The 27,960-nt window shown below is 39.4% G+C and overlaps 1 protein-coding gene across 2 annotated transcripts; it reads right to left on the bottom strand.

Moving 5' to 3' along the window:
* Nucleotides 1-792: 792 nt before the first annotated feature.
* gabrb3 (gamma-aminobutyric acid type A receptor subunit beta3) lies at nt 793-26,021 on the bottom strand. 2 transcript variants are annotated; one of them, XM_075484807.1, is made up of 10 exons: nt 25,529-26,021; nt 25,344-25,435; nt 25,128-25,195; nt 12,598-12,818; nt 11,558-11,640; nt 10,860-10,997; nt 9,163-9,315; nt 5,556-5,800; nt 4,266-4,346; nt 793-2,687 (listed from the first exon to the last, which is right to left on the bottom strand). In XM_075484807.1, exons 1-10 carry the CDS (start codon nt 25,606-25,608, stop codon nt 2,340-2,342), a joined length of 1,509 nt encoding a protein of 502 aa, XP_075340922.1. In that variant the 5' UTR covers nt 25,609-26,021; the 3' UTR covers nt 793-2,339. The 2 variants fall into 2 exon arrangements, with proteins under 2 accessions (XP_075340922.1, XP_075340921.1); XM_075484806.1 differs by lacking the exon at nt 4,266-4,346.
* Between the last annotated feature and the right edge of the window lie 1,939 nt (nt 26,022-27,960).

Here is a 27,960-nt window from a genome sequence, read left to right as displayed (position 1 = left end):
CTGTATAATGCTTCTATGTTTTAGCTAACCCAATTGTTCAACCTCGTTTTCCTCCTGTGATATGATTTGTATAGGCTACTTGGAAGCACTTTGAATTGCCTTGTGTACTAATTGTGCTTTACAAATAAAATTGCCTTGCCTTGCCTTTGCTTTGGAAACCCCTTCTAACTCTGCTGTGATTCAACCTGCGAAAGCACAACCACACTTTCATTTATTGTTTATCCATATGTCTTACCCAATCACGCGTCCCATAGGAAAAGTAAGATTAATGAAAGTTAATATGACATTACAGTGAGAGTTTAGTCTCGGCTCATAATGCTAAATAGAAGCAGTTTAATTGATACAGTCTATGTGCAGAGCCAAAAGTAAAGTAAAGCCAAATAAAAGTCATTTAAAAAAAAAAACACTGGGGGAAGTCAAGCACACTACACACTTACTGACGGTGTGCTATTTGTCGTTTTTTTGTGATTGCTTCTAGACACTTTGGTCCTATGGGCGGGTGTGGACGCGTGTGGCTGAGCTTCATGGACTTCTGACAGGTGGTGTCACTCCTACGCGCTGCAAGTCGCTCAACCAAGCAGTGCAGATGGCGCACTGCAAGATGTGTCTGCCAGCAAAAAATGTTTTTTTTTTTTTTTCCCTTTTCTGATACTGTAAAATCTCCAGTTCCTTTCTTTACTTTGGTGATTTCACACGCCGCGCCTTCGGCAAAAGAATGGAAACAATCTCAAGCTGTGATTTTATGTTTTATATTTTCAATCACAAATAGGAAATCATAACATTGTGTCAAGACTAACAAAACAAAACAGCAAGGCCAGAAATCACAGAGCAAAACAATGGTGACAACATAGCCGTGTGATTAACGTGAGCTGAGAGAAAATGTGCAGTTAAAGTATGTACATCAAATCCCAGGAGGAATCAAGAAATCTCATCCGAAACAATGATGGTCGGTGACTTTACAGCATGCACTCCGAAAGAAAAAGATGAAAGTTGTCATATAAATTCGGCTGTAGTGAATACGTGTTTCACAAAAATCAATAAAATGTTGTGTCTGCAACACTGAGAGCACGATGACAAAATAGTGAATTAGAGTAAACTGATCAGATATTGCACAAGTTTACTATAAACGCCCAGGAGGGTTTTTACTAGAGTCATGTTACACAAGTTGTCCATTTGTTGATGAGTACATGATCTTGCTCAATACTCAAAAAGCAATAGCATGTGGGCAAATTTCATTGTAGATAAAATCAATAATAAATAGTTTGATATATTGGGATAAATAGAAAGAGAGATACCACTGTAACATCTAATGACAGCTAGCAGACTGTGTAGCTTAGCATTAAGAGAGGAAGCAGCTAGCCTGGCCTAAAGGTAACTGGGACCTGCAAGGCTCACAAATACACAACACTGTTTATTTATTCCGTAAAATTGATTGTTTTTATGCTTTGGCTTGGCTTCAACAAACGTGATCTAATGTGTTAGCATGGTTAGGCCAGTTGTTTCCAATCTTTAAGATGAGCTAAACTGCTGGTGTTGTCAGTGAAAGAGAGAATGACTGTTTTGTAAAATGCTGGTGTGGGTTCATCACCCTCTTGTTCGTTAATTTAAACTGGTAATGGATGTCACAGTTATCTTTTGACTTCATTACACTGAGTGTTGGTGGCATCGGTTCCAAGGCAAATCAGAGGTACGTTTTGAGACTTTGGAAAATACTGTTGCCTGCGTTCCCCTGTTTCCAGTATTATGCTAAGCTAAGCTAACAAGCTGCTGGCTGTCACTTTATTACTGAGTGTGAGACACGACAGTGGCATTATCGTTTGACCAAACTGTGATAAGAGATCAAACAAGCATATTTCCCAAAGTATCAGAGCTCCTCATCAAATCTGGTTTAATTGTAAAACATTATCAGATCATAAAGTCATAGTTTACTCTTCATTTATTAATACTATCTGCCCATATTTGTTCATGTGAAGAATGATGAACGAATACTGTAATAATACTATGAACGTTGCAGAGGACGTAATAGTGTGACCACAGATAATACTGATATTTTTTGTTATCTAAAGTAGTGTAAGAAATCTTTTGCAGATATGACCCTGCAAACTGTGTTCCAGGTGTTCACAGAGGGTGTTCACAGAGAGTCTTAGTAGAACATGTTTTGTGTCGTTAAATCCTCGTGACTAGGAACGATCTGAGTGACAGCCCTCGCATCAAAGTCTTCCCTTGCTGGGATAAAAAAAATGTTCCGGAATTAACCGCCTCACGTGTGTCACATAAAGAAGTCATCTCTCATTCAAAAATTAGCATGAGAGTGTGATGGGTTTAAAAAGCACAGTGTGTTAATTGACGTAATAAAGCCAGTAGATCACGTTGAAGAGGGAAAAGACGAATGGGAATATAATTCGTGAAAATCTGTCGATGGCGTTCACATCGGTGAGGTCAGGGATTTTGATTTTGAGCTGTGATGACCGTCTCTGCAGTCGGGTTCTCTTAGGATGTGCATTCCTGTCCAGGCTGAGGCGGCCCGATTCACATGACATACTCGACTTCCTGTTCTGGACCCCCGAGTTGTCGAACACCATGGAGGAGGAGTTGTGAGTCTCGCTCAGTGTAGTCGTGATCTCGTTCCCTCCCACCTCGTTGTGGATCTCCAAGGTTGTCAGCAATATGTTCCCCTGGGAGTCGACCTGAAAATAACAGACAGCAGCGGTGTTAAAAATGTGAGTTGAGGCCTCAGTGACTGATGACACATGTGCAGCACGCGTCAGGGCTCCCGGGCTGGCCTCTTCCAGCAGGGTGACAGATTACGGCTTGGTAAAACAGAGAGCGGCCTTCGAAAGCAGGTTTTCTGTCACAAAGTTAAATCACTTCTCACAAATCAGTGCAAGGTTGGACTGGATGGCTCACACACTAATGTCATGACAGTGAATGCTTCTCACATAGAAACAAACAAATCATTGAAACCTCAGGAAAAAATGGAGGCACAAGATGAACAGAGTGATACAAGAGGGTAAATACAAGGTATGAGATGAAATGACGTGGTGAGTATTTTTTTCCAATTCTGCCTGTTCTGGAAAAAACTCAATAAAACAAGTCTTAAAAATATATGAAGCTAATAGAAATAAATCAATAAGATAAAAATATTTTAAAGTTACTTATGTATCGAGGAAATAATGTAATATTATGCATATGTATCAGCAAAAGTGGCCTGTTTTACTCTAATAACAGGGGATCTGTAAAAGTCAGTGGACATTTGTAAGAACCCAAGAAAAAGGTGATCATGCTCATTAGGATGGAAAAGGTTACAAAGTCATCTCAAAAGAGTTTGGCCTTCATAGTCCCAGTCCACCGTCATTGTGGGCAAATGGACTTTTCCAGAAAGGATTGACCAACAATGATAACTCCAAAGAAGTTTGTAATAGTCTGCAAGGTTGGAAAGGAACCCAGGGAACTTTCTAAGAAACTAAAGGCCTCTATTACTTTGGCTAATGTAAATGTTCAAGAGTCCACCATGACACAGTGAGGGAAAGCTGGTGCTCTCCAAAAAGAATAATGCTGCCCATCAGCAGTTTGGTACAGATCATGCTGACAAGCCAGGAGGCTGCTAGAAAGAGAAAAAAAAACACATTGCACTCTAGCATGAGTTTATTATACCATCTGTGAGACATGGTAGTGATAGTATCATGCTTTGGGCCTGTCTTTTTACACCATCCCAGCGTAAAAACTGCTCTGTACGGAGGAATGGACAAAATCCTTCCAAACTGCTGTGCAGAAATGACCAACAGTTGCCAGATAGGTTGCAGTCATTACTGTGTAAAAAGGCTCACATTCATAGGCTTACATTTTTTCCACTGATCAACATTCTTTTCAATTTAGAAATTAAAAAAAAAAAGGTTTGTTTCTCTTTATCTACATTCAGCACTTGTCTGAAACATGATGTCTTAGCTCATATTCCTAAAACAATTTAAACGGTTCACAAACATTCAAGCACAACTAATGAACTGTGAGCTCAATGATGGATATATTGGTTTGGTTGCATTTACTATGTAGAATTTTTAAATGTGCACACATATAGGCAACACAAAGTGAAACACTACACGGTGAAAGGCAACGTTAACAGGGGTGTACTCTTAACACAATGAGAGAAATGACTGGCTGTGATACGAAATGTTTCTTTGTTAAATGAGGGGGTCAAACTTTGCACCGCAGCAGCAAAGTTTCAGCTGTGGTTTCACACGTGTGACACAACTGGCAGTGCAACTCACCCGACCTGAGGGGCGACGCCCTTGTACCTGATTGGACTGTTTAAAAGATGAAAACTTGAAATTGAATCCTTCCAGAATGGACTAGCCAGAGAAAACACAAACACAAAGGCCTTTTGTCTGTGTGCTCGCTGAACTTTACATTAAGTCAGTCACAGAAAGTGTTGTTGTAGAGGCAGAGAGTCTGTTGTTAAGTCAGTGAATGACAATTGATTCAAATTACAGAACGATATTCATATTTTTCAAACATATCATTAGTGTAATGTATATATGTTCTCCAACCACAATCCCACCATTTGCAGTTTCTGCTGTCATTCCTAAGCTGTAAGATGATAGAGTTAACCAGCACAGGAACTGAAAACTTTCAGATTGTGACCCAAGTTAATTACTGACTTCTTAAAATGGAAGCTGTTGTCTGTTATTGAGACTAAAGCAACTGCCTGCTCCCAGTCAGCAGGGGTAAACACAGATCGACCGTGACGACAAAGCACGGATCAGCGACTGGGTAATTTACAGGGCTAAAAGGATCTTCTGCAAAAGACTTGCTACAGGATACAACAAGACCCAACCATCTGTGGCCTGAAGCTGTTACAGCTGCACACAAAGAATCATCAGCATATCAGGTAGCTCTGTTCATGATGTTCATAATGATTTGCCTGATGGTTGGCCTTGCCTATTAGTTTTGATAAATATCAGCGACAGATTTTAAAGGCAAAGCTGAGGGGCAACTGTTATTGACATAAATGTAAATTACACATAACTGGAATTCAATTTTATTGCTTTCTAAAAGTCTTGAGCACTTCACATGGAGAGAAACCCAATAAATTCCCTTTATCAAGCACCTGGTGACAGTAGGCATGCTATTCAAATATTGAAATCAGGATGTTGTTCAGTTGCTGTTTTTTTTTTTTATTCCCACCACCAGGTTAACATCCTCACCAGGAGAAGACATTCCTGGCAGCCACGTAGCTCCCCCACCTCCTCATTCTGACCAACATGCTCTTTCACTGTTTTTGTTTAAATTAATTATGTTTTAGAAACTTGAGGAACTATGTCATGTGTCGTGCAATGACAAATAAAGTTCAAGTGACTCTTAAATGTGCACACAAAAGAAATGTCACCTGTTTATATTATTTTCAGCAAATTGGAAGCTTCTGGTTAAACAGGATCTCATCAAAATTTGGCGAGGGTTTGAATAATTTGTGGCTTGGCTGTAAATTATGATAATGACAATGTAGTAAAAACTGTTTTACACTTCGGTCACCCCTTTTGGTGTTTGGAAGTGATTCTCACCTTGGACCTGTCCATTTTACTGCGCTCGTTAGCTGCCTTCACTGCCTTCTCAGCCAGTTTCTTCTGCATCTGAGGACCTCGTCCAAAGAAGATGTAGTTGACGAAGGCATATTCAAGCAGAGCCAGGAAGACGAACACAAAGCAGCCCATCAGGTACATGTCTATGGCTTTGACGTAGGGGATCTTGGGTAGTGTTTCTCTCAGATGGGTGTTGATGGTTGTCATGGTCAGCACAGTGGTGATCCCTGGAAAAGAAAGAAAATCAAATGCCACATTAGCGGTGGAATAGTTTGCTAAAATAGAATCTCTAAAGAAATGTACGCTGATGAGAATGCTATGAACACTGTGGTTTTCAGCTAAGGTCTGACTGAGACTAATTTATCTAAGCTGCAGGTGATGGAATCAGGTATCTTGGTAAGCTTGAATTTTTAGCCCGACAAGCAGAAAATACTCCACTGCATGTTTTACAGCTCATGTTGCACATAACGAGTGAACCGACTCAGCGTATACAAAACAGCGGTGTAGCCATTCTCTAAATAATATGCACCGTCAACAATAATGTGCCTGTGTTGTTCTTGTGTCCTCTGGATGGCACACCAACCTCGACAGTGTGTCTGCTTTTGTTGATTCAGGGCTTACATAATTAAAAGAAAAATGCTCCACCGTACAATGTTTGTGGGGGAGTCAAGAGCAGGTACATGGCATTGATTTAGAGAGCAAAGAGACGCACAATAAACTCTCTCAGAGCTCAGAGGATATAGTTATTCAACAAAATCCTTATATACTGTACAGTGCAATACAGAACTAGTGATGATAAATCTGCCACTACTGCAGCTACATTGAGCTTTCACATAAAAACACAGAATGATTCCTTAATGGCCCACTTCAGATATAATTTATCATTGCTCGTGTGTGAAATCTGTTGTAATATTCCTGCATATGTACAAATCCAATTCCAAAAACGCTGGGATGCTTTGCAAAACAGTTTGTAAGTATCATAAACCAACCATTGACAACTGAAAACGTGACAAATGTTGAAAGTGAGAGATTTTACTATTAGTTCATCTGGAATTTGATTGCAGCAACACATCTCAAAAAAGGGCAACAAAAGGCTGGAATTGCATGTGGTAGTAAAAAGAAGCAGCCGCCGAAACTAATTAGTTTAACTGGCAGTAACATGACTGGGTGTGAAAAGAGCACCTTCAAGAAGTAAAGGTGTGCAGAGGTTCAGCAATCTGAAAAAAAGCAAGCAAACGTAAAATAGCGACGACTTTGAATACTCCATCATCTACAGTGCATTTTAGCTTCAGAGAATATGGTGACAACTCTTTTCACTAAGGACACAGAAGAAAATCAATATTGGATGCCCGAGATATTCGGCCCCTCGAGGCTGCACTGCATTAAAGGGACACTTAAAGAAATCGTTGTCTGTGAACACAGTTCACCATGCCGTCAACAAATGAATGTTAGAGCTCTATCATGCAATGAATGTGTGAAAATGATCCAGAATCACTGCTGTTATCTCTGGGCCAAAGCTCGTTTAAAATGAACAGAGACAGAGTGGAAAACTGTTCTGTGGTCAGACTAATCAAAGGTTGAAAGTCTTATATACAAAGCTAAACCACATACTGCATCTGCTACTACAGCATGGCTTCATAGTTACAAGAGTCCGAGTGCTGGACTGACCCGCCTGCAGTCCAGACCTTTCACTAACTGAAAATATTTGGAGCATCATGAAACGCAAAAAACACAACAAAGAAGACCCTGGACTCTGGACTCAGAGAAGAATGGGATAACATTCCTCTTCCAAAGGTCCAGCAGCTGGTCTTCTCAGCTTCCAGATGTTAACAGACTGGTGTTAAAAGAGGAGGGGATGCTAAACGGTGGTGAACATGGACCTGTCCCAACTTTTTTTTAAATTTGTTGCTGCCATCAAATTGCAGATGAGTTTATAGTTTTCACAAAATGGTAAAATGTCTCACTTTCAATATCTGATATGTTTTATATGTTCTGTTGTGAATAAAATGTTGGTTTTTAATCTTATCATTGCATGCAGGTTTTATTTCCAGTTTACCCAATCTTTTGGAATTGGGGTTGTACGTTTGCGAAACGGAAACCTATAATGTATCATAAGACAGACAGACTGAATTGGACTGACACAGGAACTGTAAATGCATTCTAAGTTGCATTGATCTCACTGTGTCTCAGACAACCATCTTCTTTGTGAGATAGCTATGAAGCAGATGAACCACAGGTTTGTGTTTCCTGAAGATGAATGATCCAGCAGAGGCTCTTCCAAATCTAACTGTCCATCATTTCTCATGAATGATACTACGCTTATCTCATCGTGGTGTATGTACAACTGAGACTTAACGATTGCTGCAATAATGGGCACTTCCTTACACAGGCGGCACTTAGAGTGCACTGAGGCTGAATGAGGGTTTCCATTAAGGCAAATATTCTTGCAGAGATCAATGGAGTTGGGGCGAGTGTAGTGTTTTCAGATGGTGAACTGAGACTGATTTTATACTGCCTTCAAATGAAACTCTGCTTGACTGCATGACTTGTGGACTTTCAGAAAATTTCCACTTATGAGGTCGTGAACATAACAAGATTGGGGCATTCATATGGACTTTCTCCATAAATACGGACCCATTTGAATGCACCATTAGTTTAAGTCCCAGAAGCCAGTGGGAAGTTTGAGTCTGAGATCTGTTTAAGTATCTTATTACACCACGAGGCAGCAGCTTCCAGCAGACTGACGGAAACAAACTAGGTTCATCTATATTCATCTATCCAAATGTGACTGAAATGTGAGATGAACGCACCAATATAGCTTTGACTGTGCAATGTCCAAGCAGGGCTAATGCAGAGACTGCACAAGGGTTAAATTTTGGCTTTAGTGATCTTTTATCTGAACAGAAACTAAGAATTTGCTGTTTTTGGAATCTAACCATGACCATTAATATTGAAGTCATTAAGAAAAATGATGTACAGATTAACATCTTCCACAGTTCCCTATAGATTCGGTGACATCCGGTGATGTTCCAAAACTCCTCTTTCAGTTTAATGAATGAACTTTCTAAGCCAGAAACACCCGACCTGTCATCCTTAGGTTGATACAGTCAATTTTCTTGAGTTAGACACGATTTCACAGCTAATGTTGAATCATTTTGTCATCAGCAATTTTGGGCAGAGAGAGGCCATCAGTCAAACTGTAGCCCATTTCAAACAGACACAGTTTCTGCTGTGTCATCCACATCACCTCTTCAGAATATTCACATTATCTCATACTTGCTTGCCCATACTTTCTTCTCTTTCCATTTCCTGTTTTGTAATATTTCCATTGCTACTCGGGAATGACAGTGTACGCTTGCAAGTGACCTCAGAAGGGAACTAATGAAGCAGAGAAAGCGATCTGAAGAGAAAAGTGCGAGGTGTTGCAGAGAAAACTATTCTCACCCAAATTAAGTTAATATATCAGTGAGTACTGCTTGCTTTCTTTTAATACTTTTTCACTTGACACATGATATTAACATGTATTTTCCTCCACAATATCCCCAGCAACAACAGACTAATTTTAATTCACACCACAAATACATCATACCTAATGCAACTCTGGCAGCTGAGGCGTCATAATTTATCCAGAATGACACCCAGGATAGGATGGTGATGAGGATGGAGGGCATGTACGTCTGCAGGATGAAGTATCCAATGTTTCGCTTCAGCTTGAAGCTCAGAGAGAGTCGAGGGTAGGCACCTGCAGACAGTGAGGAGGAATCAACTGACTTTGATTCAGGAGAAACACGGGGGATGTCTGTCACATTGTTGGCAAAGTTGCAAATCATCTGGAGAAAATGAAGAGATTATCTAACAGTGGCCTGATCAAGCACTCCTGACCTACATGCTACAATAGTTCTGCTGAAAGTCAAAATTCAAGGAAGCTTTTCATTGGATGCAAAGTTAGCCTACACCCTCCAAAATGACTTTAGGATTATTTATGTATAGAGGAAATTAAATCATTTATTTGTTCATTGTTACAGGTGTATAGAGGAGTTATAGAGCAAGACTGTTGATTGAAAAAAAAAAATCAAATCTGATTTTGATTTGTAAATGCATCTGAGACTGTGTACACAAACAGCTGTAAATGAGTATTAAGAATTTCACATGTAAAGCATCTTTACAAATGTTAATGAAAAAATTAGTTACTGGAAACAATGTGCACTGAGATTTGTGAATGCGTTTTGATCAGTTAAACAAAACCTCATCAGAACGTGTTAAAAGCGTCCTCGATGCTCCTTGGATTGTGTTGGATTGGAATGTGATCGTAATGAGCTCTAATAGCTCTCTCTGTATTATCTCCTTAGAGATGTTAGAACAGTATCCATCCTACATGTCATTAATTCAGCAGTGAGAAGAATCCCTGTTTTCTTGTATTACAAGAGAATAATTCATGCTATCTGCACTCTGCTACATGAATACATTATGGTACTGTACATCCTCTATTAGTACATCCTCTATTATTTATCAGGAGCTTCAAGAAACAGAGGGGTAATTGTTTATCTAATGTTATTCCTGATTCTGCTAAGAGGTCGAAGTGTAATGCAAATATAGTAATTGAGAAAGTCCAGTTTGTACACAGAGGAAACTAAATCAGGGGATTCCCATATGTTTGTGAAAATCTATAAGGTGCTGAAAACGTGGCTAAATACATTTGAAATAAAGATAAAAAACAGAAGCGTTAAGCATATCTCTGGTTAAGTTTTCTGAAGTCTGACAAAGAGATTGAGTTAATCAAGTCCAAATGATCAAAACATATTTCTTATAAAGCTTTGGTTATTTCTCCTGTTGATCTCACTTTAAGTTCAATTCAAATCAGTTCAATACAACTTTATCTACGCCTGTCAACGTGACTATTTGCAGTCATGAGAGCTTGAATAAGGACAACTGGACTTCTTTTTGGATCTTGAAGACGTTTCACCTCTCATCCGGAAGGCTTCTTCAGTTCGGAAGCGCTGAAACTCCTCCCCATAATCTCACACCACAGAACAGGAAGGGAGTGACGAAAACATCACAAGCAGACTTGCCAGCAGACGAGGGAAGACACTGAACACTTCAGAACTGAAGAAGCCTTTCGTATGAGAGGTGAAACGTCTTCATCTGAATCAAAATCAGCACCCTGTACTTTGACTGTATCAGTCCTGTACATACACAGTCCATGTCTTTTCTGTTCAGTATGAAACTGGACATGAGAAAGATTTGATCAGTTCTGCATTAGCTGAACATCATCAATACTTTACTTACCTGTGGAAAAGACCACATTCCTGGAGACCAGTTTGTAGTCGACTATAGAGAACTGAGGAAGCTCAATGCGTGTCACCCCGGTCACAGCAGTGTCTCCTCCTTTCCAGTAGAACTCTATATCATCTGTTGTGTAACCATCTATGAGAAAATTAGGCACAAGGTGTGAGTCTTATGAGCGGAAAAAGACCTGAAAAGTGCTCTTCTCGTTACGTTGGATGGATTAAATTAATCTTCAGCTGATTTACCTTGAGTGCTATGAATCGCTGATCGCATGAGATGTAAATCTTTGTGGGAATGTGTCTCACTGCAGGCAAACACTTATACCACATGCATGGGATCCATAACTGTCAATAGTTTTATGGCAGCACAGATGGCCGAACAAGTCATCATGATGGATGACGCCAGACTGATTATTACTATGCTCTACTAAGGAAATCACTGCCTGCTTAAAACCCTTCTGTGTGGACAAAGTCGTTTTAACTGGGGAGGGAGCAGCGAGCAATCTCGTTGAGATACGACAGGTTAATAAATCCAGAGCAATTCAGCAATTGGTGCAGTTCCTGTCTCCATCAGAAGAGGAGTGTGACCATTATTTTTTTCAGTTTTATGAGAATCACAGCGCCGTTCATATTTTTAAAGTAATGAAAAAGTAAGGCTGTATTTCTTTACCAAGCACAAAATGTGTGGCTTCAACTCACAACTTTCAATTTCCAGAGTGCAGTTCTGTTCGTCCAGTGGGTATCGTCTCAGATCCATCATGCAGGCTGCTGTCGTTGTGATTCTGAATCAAAACAGAAACAAAAATAGGACATGGTTAGAGGAGATGTGGTTTACGCATTAAAGATACAAAAGAAATACATTTTTATTAGATTGAAAGAAAAAAAGCTGACAGCTCTCACAGACACAGATTTCTACTAAGAATCCAATTTTGAGCCGCAGTTCAAACAACGTATGACTCGAGTTATGAGATGCGAGATACTGTGTTCGAATTAAATTGGGTTTAATGTGCCTTAAATGACTTTAGCACAGAAAATAAAGCCTTTTGCAGCTTGATGAGTGTTGAGGATGAAGTCTGAGCTAAATAATATTGTAAATCCAACCAATAACGAGATGGATTGATAGCTTATTTCTGAAAGTACACTGAGAGGTGCTGAAAATGAGTGAATGCATTTATTTCTGTAATGTGATTGGACCTGGCAGAGGAAAACCAAGTCTGATTTCTGTCCATTAGAGATGCATCATGTACAAAGTGTGGATAAGTGTGAATAATATCCATAGTGCATTGCATCTGCATCACACAAAGAGAATTATACTCTACTGGCAAGTCCAAAAAAAGACCTTTATCTGTAGACGTTGTCTAAGTCTGTTTTTTATGCATATCACCCTACTAGGGTGTGAGTGAAAGCAGATTATACACATCATAAATTCTTATAAAATCCTGTATTCAAACACTTCACAATTGTCTCTTAACTGCAGTTCTCCTGATCAATCCCGTCAACAAAACTCAACGCTTCCTGATGTTGTTACGTATTAAGTCACTCTTAATGCTATTTGCTTCTGCATGTTTTTCTTCCAAAAACAAAAGCTTAGGAGGCCAACTCAGTCCAAAGAAACCCAGTCTACTGAGATTGGTCATGTGTCTTGGCCATGCCCCGCCCCGACCCAGTACTGGTGTTTATGTCATGTACGGTATAGGCTCATGGAGAAAAATGTATGCAGGGACTGTTGAAGTTTTCACCTGAGGCCATAGAGAACAGTGCCATCCGGGTGGAGCCGAATCATTCGGTTCTTTACAGTAACACCGTGCACAAAGGACTTCTTGTCATTGAGGAAGTAAGTGTCTGGGACCCAGAGCTGGTCTGCTACTCTGTTGTCCAGTGTCAGGTTGAGAGGGATCCCAAGATAGGCCAGCCTCTTATCCCTCCAATACTGCTGGAAGTACATAGTCAGTGTGTAGTCCTGTGGGAAGTAAAAAGAGCATGGTCACGGAACTTGAGTCAGAGAGGCGCAGGACGTAGTATAAATAATGTAACTTTGTTTCAGACATTTGTAATTTCTGGAGGTCAGCTTGGCTGAAAATATACAAACTTCAGCCAAACGCTCAAAGAAGATCGACAAGTTCAGCACTTGATGTCTGCACCCCGGAGCATGGATGGATTTATTTTGTTTGTTTGTTTTTGGAACAAAAGTGATATTTGTGGAATTGACTGTCTGCCCAGGGTGACCATATAACAAGACCACACTCAATAAGAAACCCTCCAAAAAACAAGCACTAGCTCTCAAACAATAGATTTCCATTATTGCAGGCCCCTTATCAATGCCATGTTTCAATTTAGGACTGACCACTTTTTTCATATTAACAGATAGATGTCATTGTTTATTACCAACCATACACGCGGTGGCATCAATGATTTATTCAGCTTTCATTTGCAGCTTACTCCTCAAGTTGATCCATCAAACACAAAAGCTTTTCCAGGCCTTTAATGGAGCTCTTTACTAGCTCGCTTGGCTTTGTTCTGCTGACTAATGTTCTCTTAAATAAATAAGCAGGCCTCAGGAAATAAATAAAAACATGGCCATGCTGAAAATGTCTATCCACAGCTGGAATGGCATATTTATAATATACAGTGTGAAAAAATGCCTACATTTAAAAATCAATACAGTGCTGACTTACTTATTCTGAACTAGCTATTGCTTTGGGTTGGACTGTGTGGTCTCACCTGAAAAACCGCTAACCTGATTTATGTGAAGTAAAGAACTGAATTATTTCTTCTACTGTCTCTCATTACTCTGTACACAAAACACTGGCACAAAAGTCCAGCTGCATAAAGAACGACTGATAAACTGCAAGCTTGTTTGAGTGAATTTGTCAGAGTAATTGATCCTGATATGATCAGATGAATAATTCAGGGTGTCGACAATAAGAATAAATATTTATTCTCTTACTGTGTGTCAAAAGGTTGCCTCTAGTTACCAAAACTGAGTTGGTTTTCATTTGTTTATGGGCCATACAGGTGGCATTTTTAGATTTGTCACACTAGGTGAAGATTGAGTAGTAGTGAGTATACTTTATTTTCCAGAACATCCCTCACAGCAGACATTGTGCTGTTTCATATTTTTTGTGTCTTTTCAGCGTTGCCCTCACCCTCCCAATTCCCTCACACACTCTGCAAACAGATGATGCCGTCCCACATACAGCAGAGGTGTGGGATGGTGAATCAGCTTTACACAACAGCTCTTAAACTACAGTGATGGAGCTCATCTACAAGCACACTCCTTCCATGTCTGGACCACAGCTATTTTAGTCTGTTTGAGATCTTCAGATCCCACTTCAGCAGATCTGCTCAATCGAGTAGAAGATTGCTATTGCATTTCGGAAACAACGCTGCACCACCTTGTACGTAGGCTGTCCTGCTCCCAGTGCTCTGTGCAACCTGCAGGGACCCACAGGGATCTGTTCCAGGCCTTGTCTAATCCACACTGTTTTGATTTGTGCACAGGTTGACAGCTACAAAGAAAGGCAGAGGTGCCCACTCCTGTCCACTGTGAGATTCTGACTGCAGAGAAAGTGACTCATGTAAGTTATAACTCTCTCTCTTTGGAGCAGAAATCTGACAGAAAGCAAGCTTATCGTCTTGCATGTTACTTTTAGCTAAGTTTTTTCTTTATTGACGTCACGATTTCATGACATTTCATTGCCTAAATTTAAATAGGAGAGACAGTGAGACACAAAAAAAAGGAACAGATGAGTTCCTTTAGTAGTTTATAGTTTATATCGAACATATTCAACACATTGCCATGCTAATTAGCGCAAACCAACTAACACAAATGTGTCTCTTCGAGTTGTCAATACTCAAGACTGTGTTTTAATTTGTGTCAGTCAAATTAAAAATCCAACCAGAAGGATTTAATTCTAAGCACAGCAAGATTAGCCATATCTCGAATCGCAATATTTTACAACTGTTATAATGTATAACTATGGCTTGGAGCCTTGATGAGCACACAGCAGGAATATCAAGCAGGCAATACAATTTTCAGCTCTGGGGCCTCTACTTGGTGTCTGGGACTGTGCGGGCGGAAGGAGACTGCAGCTGGAGAGATGTTGAAGTGTTGGCTTTGAGTTCCACTCCATGTTGCCTAAAGAGAGGGTTCACCTGCCAAGCTACAAAAACACCTCAACCCATTGATGGCAACCTCTGATGATTTCTACCACACCTTCCTCTCTGCTACACTTCAACTTTCAGCTGATTTACTTTTTTATTTTTTGTTACCTAACTATAACAATGGCATATCTTTAATATTAATGAGCACTGGATCAATATAATTTCCCTAACAAATAAATTGTTAGGGACTGGTAAACTGTTAGGGAATAATTAAGTATTACTGAATTGAAGGTAGAAAGGAGATGAAAAAAACAAAACAAAAAACACATCACTAATATTAGAATCAATGTTTATACATAAAGGATAATGTTTAATTACTATGAGTTAGTAGGTTGTTTAGAATTTTTCGGTATAACTTGCAGCATTCAAACACAGATTTAGGTCTTCGATACCACAGGAACTATTTGAACATTCAAAGGTTTTCACATGAGTCAATGAGCACCATCTTTAGGATCTTGTCACCAACTGTTACAGGTGTATGCTAAGGAAAGATATCCCAAATGCCGCTCACCGGTAAAATTTCTACAGCCCTCTGAATAGGACGGCTAAACACCAAAATGAAGCATTTCAGCTAGGCCAACAGAGGCTGCAGTCTCTTTGGGGTAAAATCTACATGCCTCGGAAACTTGAAGGTGGGACAGGCTGCATTACTTCAGAGAATTTTTCCTCATTTGAACTTTTGATGATCAAGTTCAAACATAGACAGCCATTTTTACCTCATTACTCCCCCTGTCATTTGTCAGAGGGGCACTGGAGCTACTTTAAACTCCTGATGCGGAAACTTCTAAGGAAGCAGAAAATTAAATTTGAGCTTTCAATATCTACTTTTAATGCACTTGTCATAATACAATCTATAATTGAACAAAAAAAAGTTTGAGTATGATGGCTGATTTAAATCGATACAGTGAAATGGCTAATGTGTAATCTAATTACTGTGAAAACTAATGGAATGTGCTGCACATATAACTGTGATATCAGCTAAAAAGTTGTACAAACTGGTAACAAGAACTTCAATAATTAATGTTCTTAGTTCACTTGGAGACATTTATGCCTAGAAATGAACTGTTGTAAAAAAAATGGTGAGACAGTTATCATTGAAAGATAAAGGATCTCCTTCATAAGGGGAACTCAAAGAATCCAAGCACAAACACAGAGTTTATCAAGAGAATGCTTGAATACATGATTACTGATCTAGATCAATTAGCAATACCAAATGATAGCATTCTAAGAGAAGCCTGAGGTGGTACAAGGAGAAAAGTAGAATTCTCTGGTTAAATTATAATATTGAATGATGGTCCAGATTTTTAGCAAATGAACTGTCAGTGTAGTCTATATATTGGGCAATTATCCTATAATATGCCAATTACATCCCCATAATCTGTCTTTGCTAACAAAAGTTAGCGAAGATCATTCTGTGGAGGATTTGAAAATGCTGGCAACCGCAGGGACTATAAAAACAAATTCTGAAAATACCTGTTGACGCTCCCCACTATGATTAGAGTTTAGGCTGTTGCTTATCATTCAAACCACTAGAGACACTAAAAAAGGTTTGTTCTCAGCACTGGAGACTAAATGAGGCCCAGTGGGAGGATGTGACTGTCGTGTCATCTTCGGCTCGGAGAGTTCACAGTCTCGTACGTAGACACGGTTACTGTGTGCCAGTCAAACATTGTTTACGTCAACATAACACCAAGATATCTGCTGGGAATACATGAATAGCACTCAGTGATTCTTGTCCCGCGTGAGAGTTTTTTTTTCATCCCTTCACGAGACAGTTAAACGTCCCATAGGATTCAGTAGTGTTGCAGATGTGTTGTGCAAACCGTAAGTTTAAACATTTTAGTCTCTTCATTCTCCCAATCTGGATTTCTTTCTTCTGTCAGTTTGTTATAAACTGGTTTCTTTTTTAGATACTCGCATCTAATGAGAGTGCATGGAGAGGACACTCGGCAATAAAACAGTCATGCTTTTAGCAGTTTAAGTTTTAATGGTGAATCTAGACTGCTCAGCCTGATTAAAACTGGTCAAAGGATCACTTTCCAATGATGAGCAGGAACAGCCATGTCGGTAAGAAGGTACCGACATGTCCTGACAAAACTGTACATTTTAACTGCAGTTTTATGCTAGCTGCTAACTTTGCCTGTGTGTTTAGTGTCACTTGGGTAGCAAAAACTGTTTTTTAAAAAAAACACCTGCATGATGTGACTTAAGACGAAGGTGATTAGGTGCAGAAATAATATGGTTTTGGTTCCTACAGCTAAAACAATAAACTGAATGTGACTGTGTTTTACTAGCCACAGGAAGCTACAGGGTTTAATAACAGATTGTTGTGAGTTCATCTACTAATACCACATTTAACACCACACATAGCTATTCAGTTAGTCTTATAAAAAAATTATATTATTGCAGCTTTAAACTATAGTTCACATTTTAGTTTGTTCTGCGGTGAAACCATTCACACTTTATACCTAAAGAGAACTTCGCATAAAATAGAATTCTATGATTAGAACATTTTGACGCCCCGAAGCCGTGAAGAAACAGCATGCCAGCCGGGGGTCATCTCAACTTATTTAAGGCGTTTGCTCTCATTATGCAGCCTTGAATATAACTCACTGCATAAGCCAACTTGTTTAATGGAGAAATCGTGCAGTTCTGCCCAATAAAAGCCCTTGAAGTTCCATTTTTATTTTAAGCATCTTGTGAGAGTGAAAAGAAGAGTGATTCTGCTGCAGACGGGGTTTATATTCCTGTAGGGTCCTATTCCACTGTTGTGTAACACTAAATGCAGCATTGCTCCAACACAATGCAAAACTCTGCGTATTGTATAAAGAGGACTATACCAGTGTTTTTTGGCTGAGGACCCCTTACCTTAGAAGAAAGAGGCTGGAGGCTACTGTTTTTTGGTGCATTGTATGGCTGACTTGTTGACTAAGCCCTTCAATTTAAATCTGTGGTAGGAGTTTTTTAAGGGTAACACTTTCTTCAGGCAGAAGTTGGTTAATGTTAAAAGTGTCAAAATGAAAGGGAGTTTTTAGCACATGATGGATTTGTCTTTCAGCTGACTCATACTCAGACTATGTGTAACAACACCTCTGGGAAGATCTGCTTTGCAGCCTTAGGTGCTTCATATGCACGGAAAGGTGCTCCTCTGCATTGTGGGTAACATCTGAAGGAGTGATTTTTGTGAAGTTGAACAAATAAGGCATTTTTGTTTCTTTACAGCATTTGTAGAAGACAAATTACTTTAAATAACAGAGTAAAAATGTACACACACACAACGCAATAATCTTGATCACTAAACAGACATGCAATGATGGACCAATTCTGTGTAACTCGGTTTGAGTGCACGCCCCTGTGATGGACAGGTGACCCATCCAAGGTGTACCCGCCTCTCACCAGAGTCTGGGAGCTAGCATACAGTATCTTCAGACAACCTGGAGAACTTTTGCTCAAGACCACTTTAAAAGATTACAAGAAAGTCTGGCTGCTTGTAAGCGAGAGAAACTGCTTTAAGGCAAGCCATGATGTTTTCCAAACCCTAAACATGTAGATTGTGTTTTAATGACGAAACCTGACGAAACCATGGCCGACACAAAACTCTACTTTCAAACTAAACTAAGTACAGAGAGTATAGGCTCAACTGGGAGACTAACTCTGAACTCTTGTGTTATGTGTGTAACTTCACCTCCACCTTCCGAACACTGACTTATTTTTGCCCTTCATAAACTAGTTGTTCCTCCACACAAAGTTCTGTGAGACTAAGTTGAATTAACACACCAAGGCGTGAAAAAAAACACTACTGCAGTTAATAAAACAAGACGTTCTGCTCCTCTGAACAATACAGTATATGAAGACAAACAGTTTTACATCTACCGGCACCAGGTTGAAGAGGAAGCAATAAAAAGGAAGACTGCATTGCAGATCTACTGTCTATTTCTCAATGAAGTCTCTGATCCTATTAACGGGTTAACAGTAACAGAAAATAGCACCTAAGCACTCATCGATGTGCACACAAAAATACACTTTTAAGGAAGACATTTAGAAATATATAACCCGATATACTCTGAAGCTGAAGCTTCAAGGTAGGCGTTAAGGGTTTGCACAAAACACGCCGGTCCTCACCCGAGTTGCACAGTAAATGACCGAGACTTCTCATCTTTACACAGAAATAAACACAAAGACAGTCATGATCTGACTGGACACTGTCATGGGCATGGGCTGTCACTTGGGTTCACATTTCAAGCTGGATTGACAATGCAGCTGTTCCATCACTAACTACTCACAACAACAATACACTTATGTCAGAACAGAAACAGAGAGGCTTAGCTTAGGCATTACATGACAAGCATCAAGGGTTTTGGGCGGCTTTCAGCAGTTTCATCATCTTAACAGGTTCCTCCAACTTGCTGATTGGTTGGAGAAGAATAATCATTAATTATTATTAATTAATTGAATTCCAATTGGCTTGAATTGTACTTACTGTCTAAGTGCCTTGAGATGACATTTGTTGTATTTGGCGCTATATAAATAAAAATGAATTGAATTGAATTGAATTAATCTAGCGGGAGCTAATTCTTAGAGGCTAATTTCTTCACTTTAATCACTAGTAAAATATACTTTGTGTATGTGATTATATTTAACTCCTAAGTTTATTAAACTGCTCTCAAGAAATTAAATTAGAGCAGTTTAATACAATGAGGAAGATGTTAAAGAGGAAGTAACAAAAGCTGAAGCTTCCTCAGTAAATAAGAGGCAACTAAGACATCAGTTGTTTTACATTATCCTTTTTGCATGTGACAATAAAAAACAATGATAACCTTCATAAATATTATGGTGAACCCTAAATGTGTCAAATTTTGGATGTCTCCAGCTGAGTTAATAGTGTATGGGGCCAGATTTACTAAACCAGACAAATCAGCGTGAATCTAAATTTGTACGTGTAAAAACGCCAGGCACAAAAAAACGTGTGTGTCCACGTTTTTAAGGCGTTAAATTCTCTCAGCACCTGAGTGTTAAATACCAACAGGAACTGTTTAATTTTGAAACTGTAAAACTATCTCCAGCGAGCAAAGAATGTTTAGCTAACGCTAGCATGTGGTTCCACTTAGGTTCGATTCACAAAAAACATAAATTGCAATAGCACTCTTCCCTAAACATTCTTTTTGAGGTGCATTGCTTTCTTTACACAATGTTTCCAAGTGGTTGCACGACAATATACAGTTGTCACTAAAAAAATCTGAAGTCAATGCATGCAAGACCACACTGGAAGAGGAAAGAAGACTTTAACAGAATGTTGTTCGGGATCACAGATAAACCCAGGCTGCACTAAATCCACTAATAGTAATATATAGATCTAGGCATTAACAATCTATTTTTTAATGCCTAGATGTGTGGTAAAAGCACAGTTCAAGCAGTCTTGATGGTGGTCCCACGTTCCTGTGTGTTTGATACTGTATATTCCGTCAAGACGGTGAGGCTATATTTAGCCAGCTGACAAATCAAAGAGGTGACTGTTTCCATAATGCCTCATGGAGACGTTGTCCCATCATCTCTATCATCAGCAGATCATTTTTTTAACACATGCTCGAGGGAGTGTTTATTTTCAAGATGTGTCCGATACGGCCTGAGGAGGAGATGGGTTTTCCGCATCCCCATCTGTATGCTGGGAGCCATTAACGCAGACAGTCTGATATGATCACCACAGAGGAGACTGGATGTGTTCACATGGGATGGCCAAGGAGCCAGCAACTATCAAATTAAGTGAGGGAGTTGGACTCTAATGTGGGCATTACGTTTGTCCCATGAAGTGCTGAATTTCAGTTAATAGATTATAGATTTTCAGATCAAATGAGTAAAAAGAAAAAGCGGAAAAAAAGATGTGTTTATCTATTCAAGTGCCACACTTACATTTAAAATGTCCACAGTAACTACTAAGTACTAGTAACTACTAAGTACTTACTGAGGCAGACATTATTCGAATAACACTGAATCTTGTGCAATTCATAAAGAAAACTGCTGTATTTCAAGAAGTTTAAAAGCTGGGACAAAATTGAGGCAAGCCAATATTTGTTTTCAATATGGCTAATTAACAATACTGAAGGTATAACCCATAATACCAGTGAAGTTCCCGTGTATTGCACACACTGATGTACAGACAGTTGTCACTAGATTTGGAGCTAAACTAAAATATCTTTCTAATAACTTCTGGACAAAGGTCGAAACAAGATGGTCATTTGCAAGTTTCAAGTCACTCTACTGAATCCTAAAACTAGCAAGTCCCAAGTCAAGTACAGGTCCTAAACTTTGGGTTTTGAGTCCCAGATAAGCCTGTGGAGGGGGCGTGGTGCATCAGCTGCAGGAGAGAGTGTGGAGAGAGCTCAGGGGAGCAGCACCAGGTGAGTGATTAGCACACCGGCATCCACTTGTCTAATCACTCTTCCCTTTTAACACAGTAGCGTGCTGGACCTGGGAGAGAGTGGAGCAGAGACAGACACATGTGGAGTCGGCAGCACGAACCCTGTGAGGAAAAGGCCTGCGAATGGACTCCACTCGGCGTGTATTGTCTGTCTGAAATAAAATGATTGACAAACCGTCCTAAATCTCAGAGTTTACTTGCTGAAAGAACCGCAGTGGCATCGGGCAACGCCACAAAGCCATAATGTGCTTCTCACCAAATGTAAAGCTATTGCTATTAACGGACTATGAATATCTAAAGTTTACACATGTAATTAATTGCCCTTTAAAATTTGTACTTCTTTGTCAGAACGTTGGGTAAAGGATGAATGAAAATCATTTTACAAAAAGTTGTGGTGACACTGGATTTTCAATATGTGGCACTATTAACAAGTAAGAACAGATACATTTTTTGTGTTTCTGCTTAGCTGTATGTGACTAATCTCACATTGGAAAAAAATTATCAATAACTTTGTATTCCCAGATCTCAGAAACATTTTATGTAGGACTATTCTTCCTTTAACTCTTTTAGACCAGAGTAAACAATAAAAAAAAAAAATTCTAAAACCCACAGAGTGTTTGAAAACAACCTCCTAAAATGTGATATAATTCCTAACATTCGCTAAAAGCTTTATTTCTCAGCCTCTGTTGTGATGTCAGTAATGTAATGTTTTCTGTCATGTGACTGCATTTGGGATTGTGCAAAGTGAAGGCTTGCTGAGAATAAACAGCATCATTCTAGTAGTTCAAGACATGAATAGAATTATAGCGCACTTTTTAAATCGGACATTTTTGGAGTTTGGAATTGGGGTAGAATGTCAAGTATTTTTCAAGTCAAGCAGTTAAAGTCTAAGGGAAGTCACAAGTCATTGGTGTAAAAATCCAAGTTGAGTCAAAAGTCTTTTTTTGATTTTGACTTGTCTGAAGTCATCCAATTTGTGACTTGACTTGCATTCAAGTCATGTGACATTGGACTAAGCCTCTGCTTCCAAAAAGATTTATAGACATTAATTGCAGTGTAGGTAGGGCTAATATCTTTTGCGTTCATATTTGACTGATTTACACCTTTGAGGGCAAATGCAGATTTTCATCTAAATCAAAATTTAACAAAGTTATTGTGGGAGCTCTTTTAGAGGGTACAGTCATGTGCTAAAGAAAGTAAACCATTTCTCAGTTCTATAGTTGTATGTATGTGTACACATACACTTTACGTATACTACACCTTATCATTGTTCATTGAACAAAAACTAAATAACCGAACATGGGGCTGTGCTATATGACCAAATATCTCCGCTTTGGTTTCATTTGTCCAAAGGATAACGTTCCGCACCTCTTAGGTTTAGTTTAAGTTTAGCTTTGCAAACCTAAATCATGCTGCCATGTTCTTTTTAGAGAGAAGAGCCTTTCTCCTGCAACCCCCCAAGCAGGCTATACTTGTTCAGTCTTTTTCTAATTGTGCTGTCATGAACTTTAATATTGAACATGCTAACTAGGGCCTTTAGAGAGTGAGATGTAGCTGTTGGGGTTTTGCAGTTTCTCTAATCATTGCAGTCGGACCTTGGGGTGAACCTGACGGGGCGTCCACTCCCCGAAATATTGGAAACTATCTAGAATGTTTTCCACTTGTAAATAATCTTCTTCCCAGGAAAATTATGCATTCCAAAGGATTTGGAAACAACCTTATAACCCTCCCCAGATTGATGGGCAACAACAGCTGCTTCTCTAAGATCATTGCTGGTATCTTTCCTCTTTGGCATTGTGCTAACACACACCCGAATGCTCAGGACCAGATGCTCACACTCGATCAATTAATCAAATACATTTGATTAATAGCACCTGGCTGCTGCTTATCAGTACCCTCTTGATTCATAGGGAAGTAGTAAGGCTGTTTGCCGTTTTTCACACACTGCTTCTGCTTTTGGGTTTAGTTTTGATGTATGACGACAAGGAGTAAAATGCATTGCTGTTGATCTGTGGTTGTATTGGCGTCATTTTAAGATTATATGATTATATGATTGTCTATTCTATTCTGATCCATAACACCTTAGGAATGAAAGAGGGTGTACTTGCTTTTCACATGACTGTATGTGTAGGACACTAATTCTTCCAATATGTGTAAAATGTGTTGCTTGCTGGCTGGCCATCAATCACAAAATAGTTGGAAACTTTCATCTAGGTGACTGCACATGTCAGATCGGGTCAGTTAGATGGAAGAACACACAGGTTTTGACCGATATGCTGCACCATGCAAGGTGTCTCTTTTTTGTTTGGTGACCTGTTGGATTGATGGCGATTTATGGACGATCAATGTGGATGCCTGCATATAAAATTAAGACCAAGCCTGCTGAGCAATAAATCTTCCATTTGAGTATTAATTCTACGTTTTGGGGCTCTATTGTTTGTTATTTACCACCCTCATCTGAACAGTAAGACTAAAAATGGAACCCATTATCTATAGCAATGACATCATCTGTATGCATAACAAAAAAAAAAATCAACTCATTATAAAATAGCAATCTCTGTTGTCACAGGAGGCCAGAGTTCAGCCTCTCTGTGGTTCTCGTTGAGCCACAGTGTGCTGCTGTGTAGAGATGCATTAAAATGCACCACGAGTACATTTCATCACACACACTTGTCAGGACGGCATGTCAGGGGCTATTTCCTCTCAGACCATGTGATCAGGCATCAAGCTCTGTCAGCAGTTTAGTCCACTGATAGATGGCATAGACATTAAATTGTGGAAAACTCATAGTGTACCAGATTCAACATGTGTTCCCATACACACTGGCACATAATATTAAAGTATAGTCGCTTTTTTTTTGTTATTTTCATTTCAAAAGTGAGGGCTAAGTGACATAACTTACCAACCTTATCATCCAACAGCACCATTAGGGCATCACTGCTTGAATCAAACAGCCAGTTAACCAGGATGTACGAGTATACAACTAATGTCACACAGTAAATGAAAAAAATACCTCTACCCAACAGAAAAGTGCCTGGACAAAATAACTTTTGTTTTTGTCTGTGTATGTAAAAGACTGTACTCATTTCATTAGTTTGAATAGACTGATCTTATAGTTTGGTATCACTCTGTAAAAAGTAATGCTCAGTAACAAGTAGCTTTAAAAACGCATTGTGAGCCATGAACAAGAGCAGGTTTGGATGACCTGGGTTACAACGAAAGAATTTTGGCAGGTTTTAGGCATTTTGGTAATAGTTTCTAACAATATCTAAAGTGTTATAAGCCTCACATATCGGATTGTGTTTACCAAGGCTTAACAGGGCAGTTCAAAGTGATCCATAAAAAAAACACATTGTCAAGAGAGATCAATCTTTAGGATTAGCCAAAGTCTGCGGTCTGCATGTAGAGCTAAAGTAATCTATTAACAACTTTGCATTTCAAAGTCGATGGATTACTGTATCGATGTCTTCGTGTCATATATCAGAGCTGACTAAATGGTTTGCAGGGAAGTGAGAGAGCTATGGGATGTCGATGGGTTACAAACATGAACTAATGCATTTTTAAGACATGGGAAAACACAAGTCATTGGCAACATAAACCTTCTCACTGTTTTTGGCTTGTGAGACATTAACACGTGTTGGACTGTAGGAAACATGTCACAGAAGAGCATCAGATTTGCGGTGAACTTACCATATTAACTTCTGACACCATGTCTATGCTTGCCACGTCTATACTCATGCCGACAGCAACCGGAGCACCTTAAAATAAATAATATCAAAGTGATCTATCGACAACTAATTTAGACAATAAAAACACCATTAGTAATACCATTAACAATAATAACTATAAAGAAACATTCGGGGTGATATTACAGGGCGATACACCAATAAATGACCAGTGTCATACCTCCAAAGTCTGGCCGAAGTCGAATATCATATCCTTTCAACAGTTTATCCACAGTCTCTTTGACGATAGACATGTTCCCCGGTTCATTGACGCTGAAAGACAGATAACAACAAATGTTGTAAGTCCTCTTGAAAGCAGGCACCCAGACTTGTGTCCGGCTTTAACCCCGACACATACACACTCACCTCCGGGCACAACACATCACTGCCACGACCAGGGGCAATGAGAGAATGTCAAAGAGCCCTGTTCTCTGGGTCCCCCACATCCCTTGTGTGCTGTCTGGATGAACGAGATGAACGAGAGCTGTCCAGCGTTCAACAAATGACTAAATGGGGGTGCAACTCAACCTCACCTACATAAAGTGAGACTTGTTCCACATTACTTCCACTTCGGGTTAGTCTTGTGTTGGCATGCTCTATAAGGCAGAGACGTAATGACTTTGTTGTTAAATGAGTTGGTCTGTGGCTGAGATGCGGCAGCGGAGCCGTAAAGCCTCGCGCTGGCTGCTCGCTATTCCCATTCTCCGGCTCGCGCCTGGTCTCAAATTAGTTAGCTCATCCTATAAAGCGTTTGTCAAATGCTCATTTCAATAATATAAATCCCCGGACCCGCTTTCAGTTGGTAATATACAGCACTGTCGTCCGGGTTTACATAAATGCCTCAGAGAGGAGTTTCCAGAGTTTGGAAATGATGTCAGTGAGCGCGAGGCTCTCCCAAGAATGATTAAAGGGCACGTGACGTTATCGGTATAATAGTGGCTTATTTAGAGAGAGGCAGAGAATGAGTTTTGTGGAGTTGTGTGCCAGAGGGGTGGACTAAAGCTGTAGGTGTTTACACACCTCTGTGTTTCACAACAGGGGGATTATTATCACCCCAAACTTGAATAAATAGTCCATATATTCCACAAGAGCTTCTAGGCGTGACGAAAAGGGGGCAACTTGATTTTTCTCGCCTTTAATTGTCAACTTTCCACTGACGCACTTGGTGCAAATGGTGATGAAGTTCTACCTTTCAGTTTTCAGCTGAAGTGGAGCAAAGCTAATTCTTTACCACAGGTGCCACTGGATTTATTCCTGTCCAGTGCTTGTTCATCTCTCAAACCTGCCAGTTAACCAGGTAACCTACCTTTTCTATTCCTGTTTAGCCTGCTAACAACCCTCTTACAGCTAAGCTTACTGTCATTAGATACGCGCCAGAGGAAAATGGAAGCACTTTCAGAGGCAGTACTGAGGCTAGCAAGGATGGGATGGTGAAGCATTGCCCAAAGCTCAGTGCTAGTAAATGTTTTTATTTAATTAATTTTTTTATCCATAGCTTAGTGAAAAGCAGTGTTTTTTAAATATTTTTTTAACCTGTGCTTTTTATTTCACGACAAACCAAAACATTTGTATTTTGCAAAAAAATTTATTTTTCAAAAATTTTGTGATAGCCAATTTTTAGCCAGAACGCAAAACTAGATGAAGAATTTCTTTAATATTTTTGTAATTGCAAGAGGAGTCTGGATTTAAATCTGTTTAACATTTTGTATTTGTTTTTCCAGTTGAATTAAAAGAAGTACAGCTACATACTAATTCTACAGCGACAGATAGAAAAACACATTTTAGAAAATACAATTTCCCATCCGCTTTTGCTCTTTATTGTGAGTCTTTCTTCTTCCTACCCATGCCTGTTGTTAGTGTGTGTGTGTTCCTTTGGACTTGCAACATGTTCCATATATTGAACATGACCTTCCCCACCATTTGGTTGTTATTATTTCCAGCTATTACCTTCACCCCCATAACGGCTCTATCCCATCCAGCATTGCACATTGGTACACCAGTCTAATATAACAAAACAAGATCACCATATGAGGATTAACTTTACTTATTTATATGAGGATTTCCAAAGAATGCTCTTTGAGCTCTTCTATCTGTTTGCGTCTGTGTTCGCTGTAATGGAAGAAGTTCAGTGCTGCTTCAGGGAATTGGGGGAAGTTTGAACTGGACTCCTCCCAACAAATTTATCCTATTTATTCATGAGATCAACACTGGTTTTCTTCAACATCAAGAAAAAAACATGGTTCTCTTTTCTTTCTTTTTTTCTTTTTTTTAAAAAAAAGAAGAAAAGCATCCCTTTGTTACAGTCTTCCAAAAAGCAGTATTTAGGGAGTTTTTCTTACCTTGTATCGTATATGGCATACAGCTTCTTATTCCCATCGACAGCGTTCCTGTAAAAATAGAAAAGCAAGCATTACTTTCTGCAGGTACAGTGCTGACACAGACTCTCGTTCCAGAGAAATATTTGTTTGGAGATTAGTTTCTTTGTCCAGTTTTATTGTACCCTGTCAAGATCCCAGGGTGTCCTTATGAGTTAATGCATAAAAGTATCACAGTTTCCAAACATCTCTTGATACTTGTACAGTAGGCTACTGTGTTTTTTAAGGACATCACTTTCAGATATACTGTTCATCTGCTGGGGACTCTCCTTCTTTTGTCCTCCACTCGTGCACTTTTCTCATTTTATTTAAGGACTCACTGCACACCATGCTAATGTATCCCAAGCTTTTGACTAATAGTTCTTTGTGGATCACCTTGTTGGTGCAAAAATACCATTTTAAGTCTGTCTAACCGTGTTATCT

This window comes from Odontesthes bonariensis, chromosome 15 (assembly GCF_027942865.1).
Source record: "Odontesthes bonariensis isolate fOdoBon6 chromosome 15, fOdoBon6.hap1, whole genome shotgun sequence".
Classification (NCBI taxonomy): Eukaryota; Metazoa; Chordata; class Actinopteri; order Atheriniformes; family Atherinopsidae; genus Odontesthes; species Odontesthes bonariensis.
The sequence above is the reverse complement of the archived record's forward strand: the minus strand, read 5'-3'. Positions and strand labels throughout refer to the sequence as shown.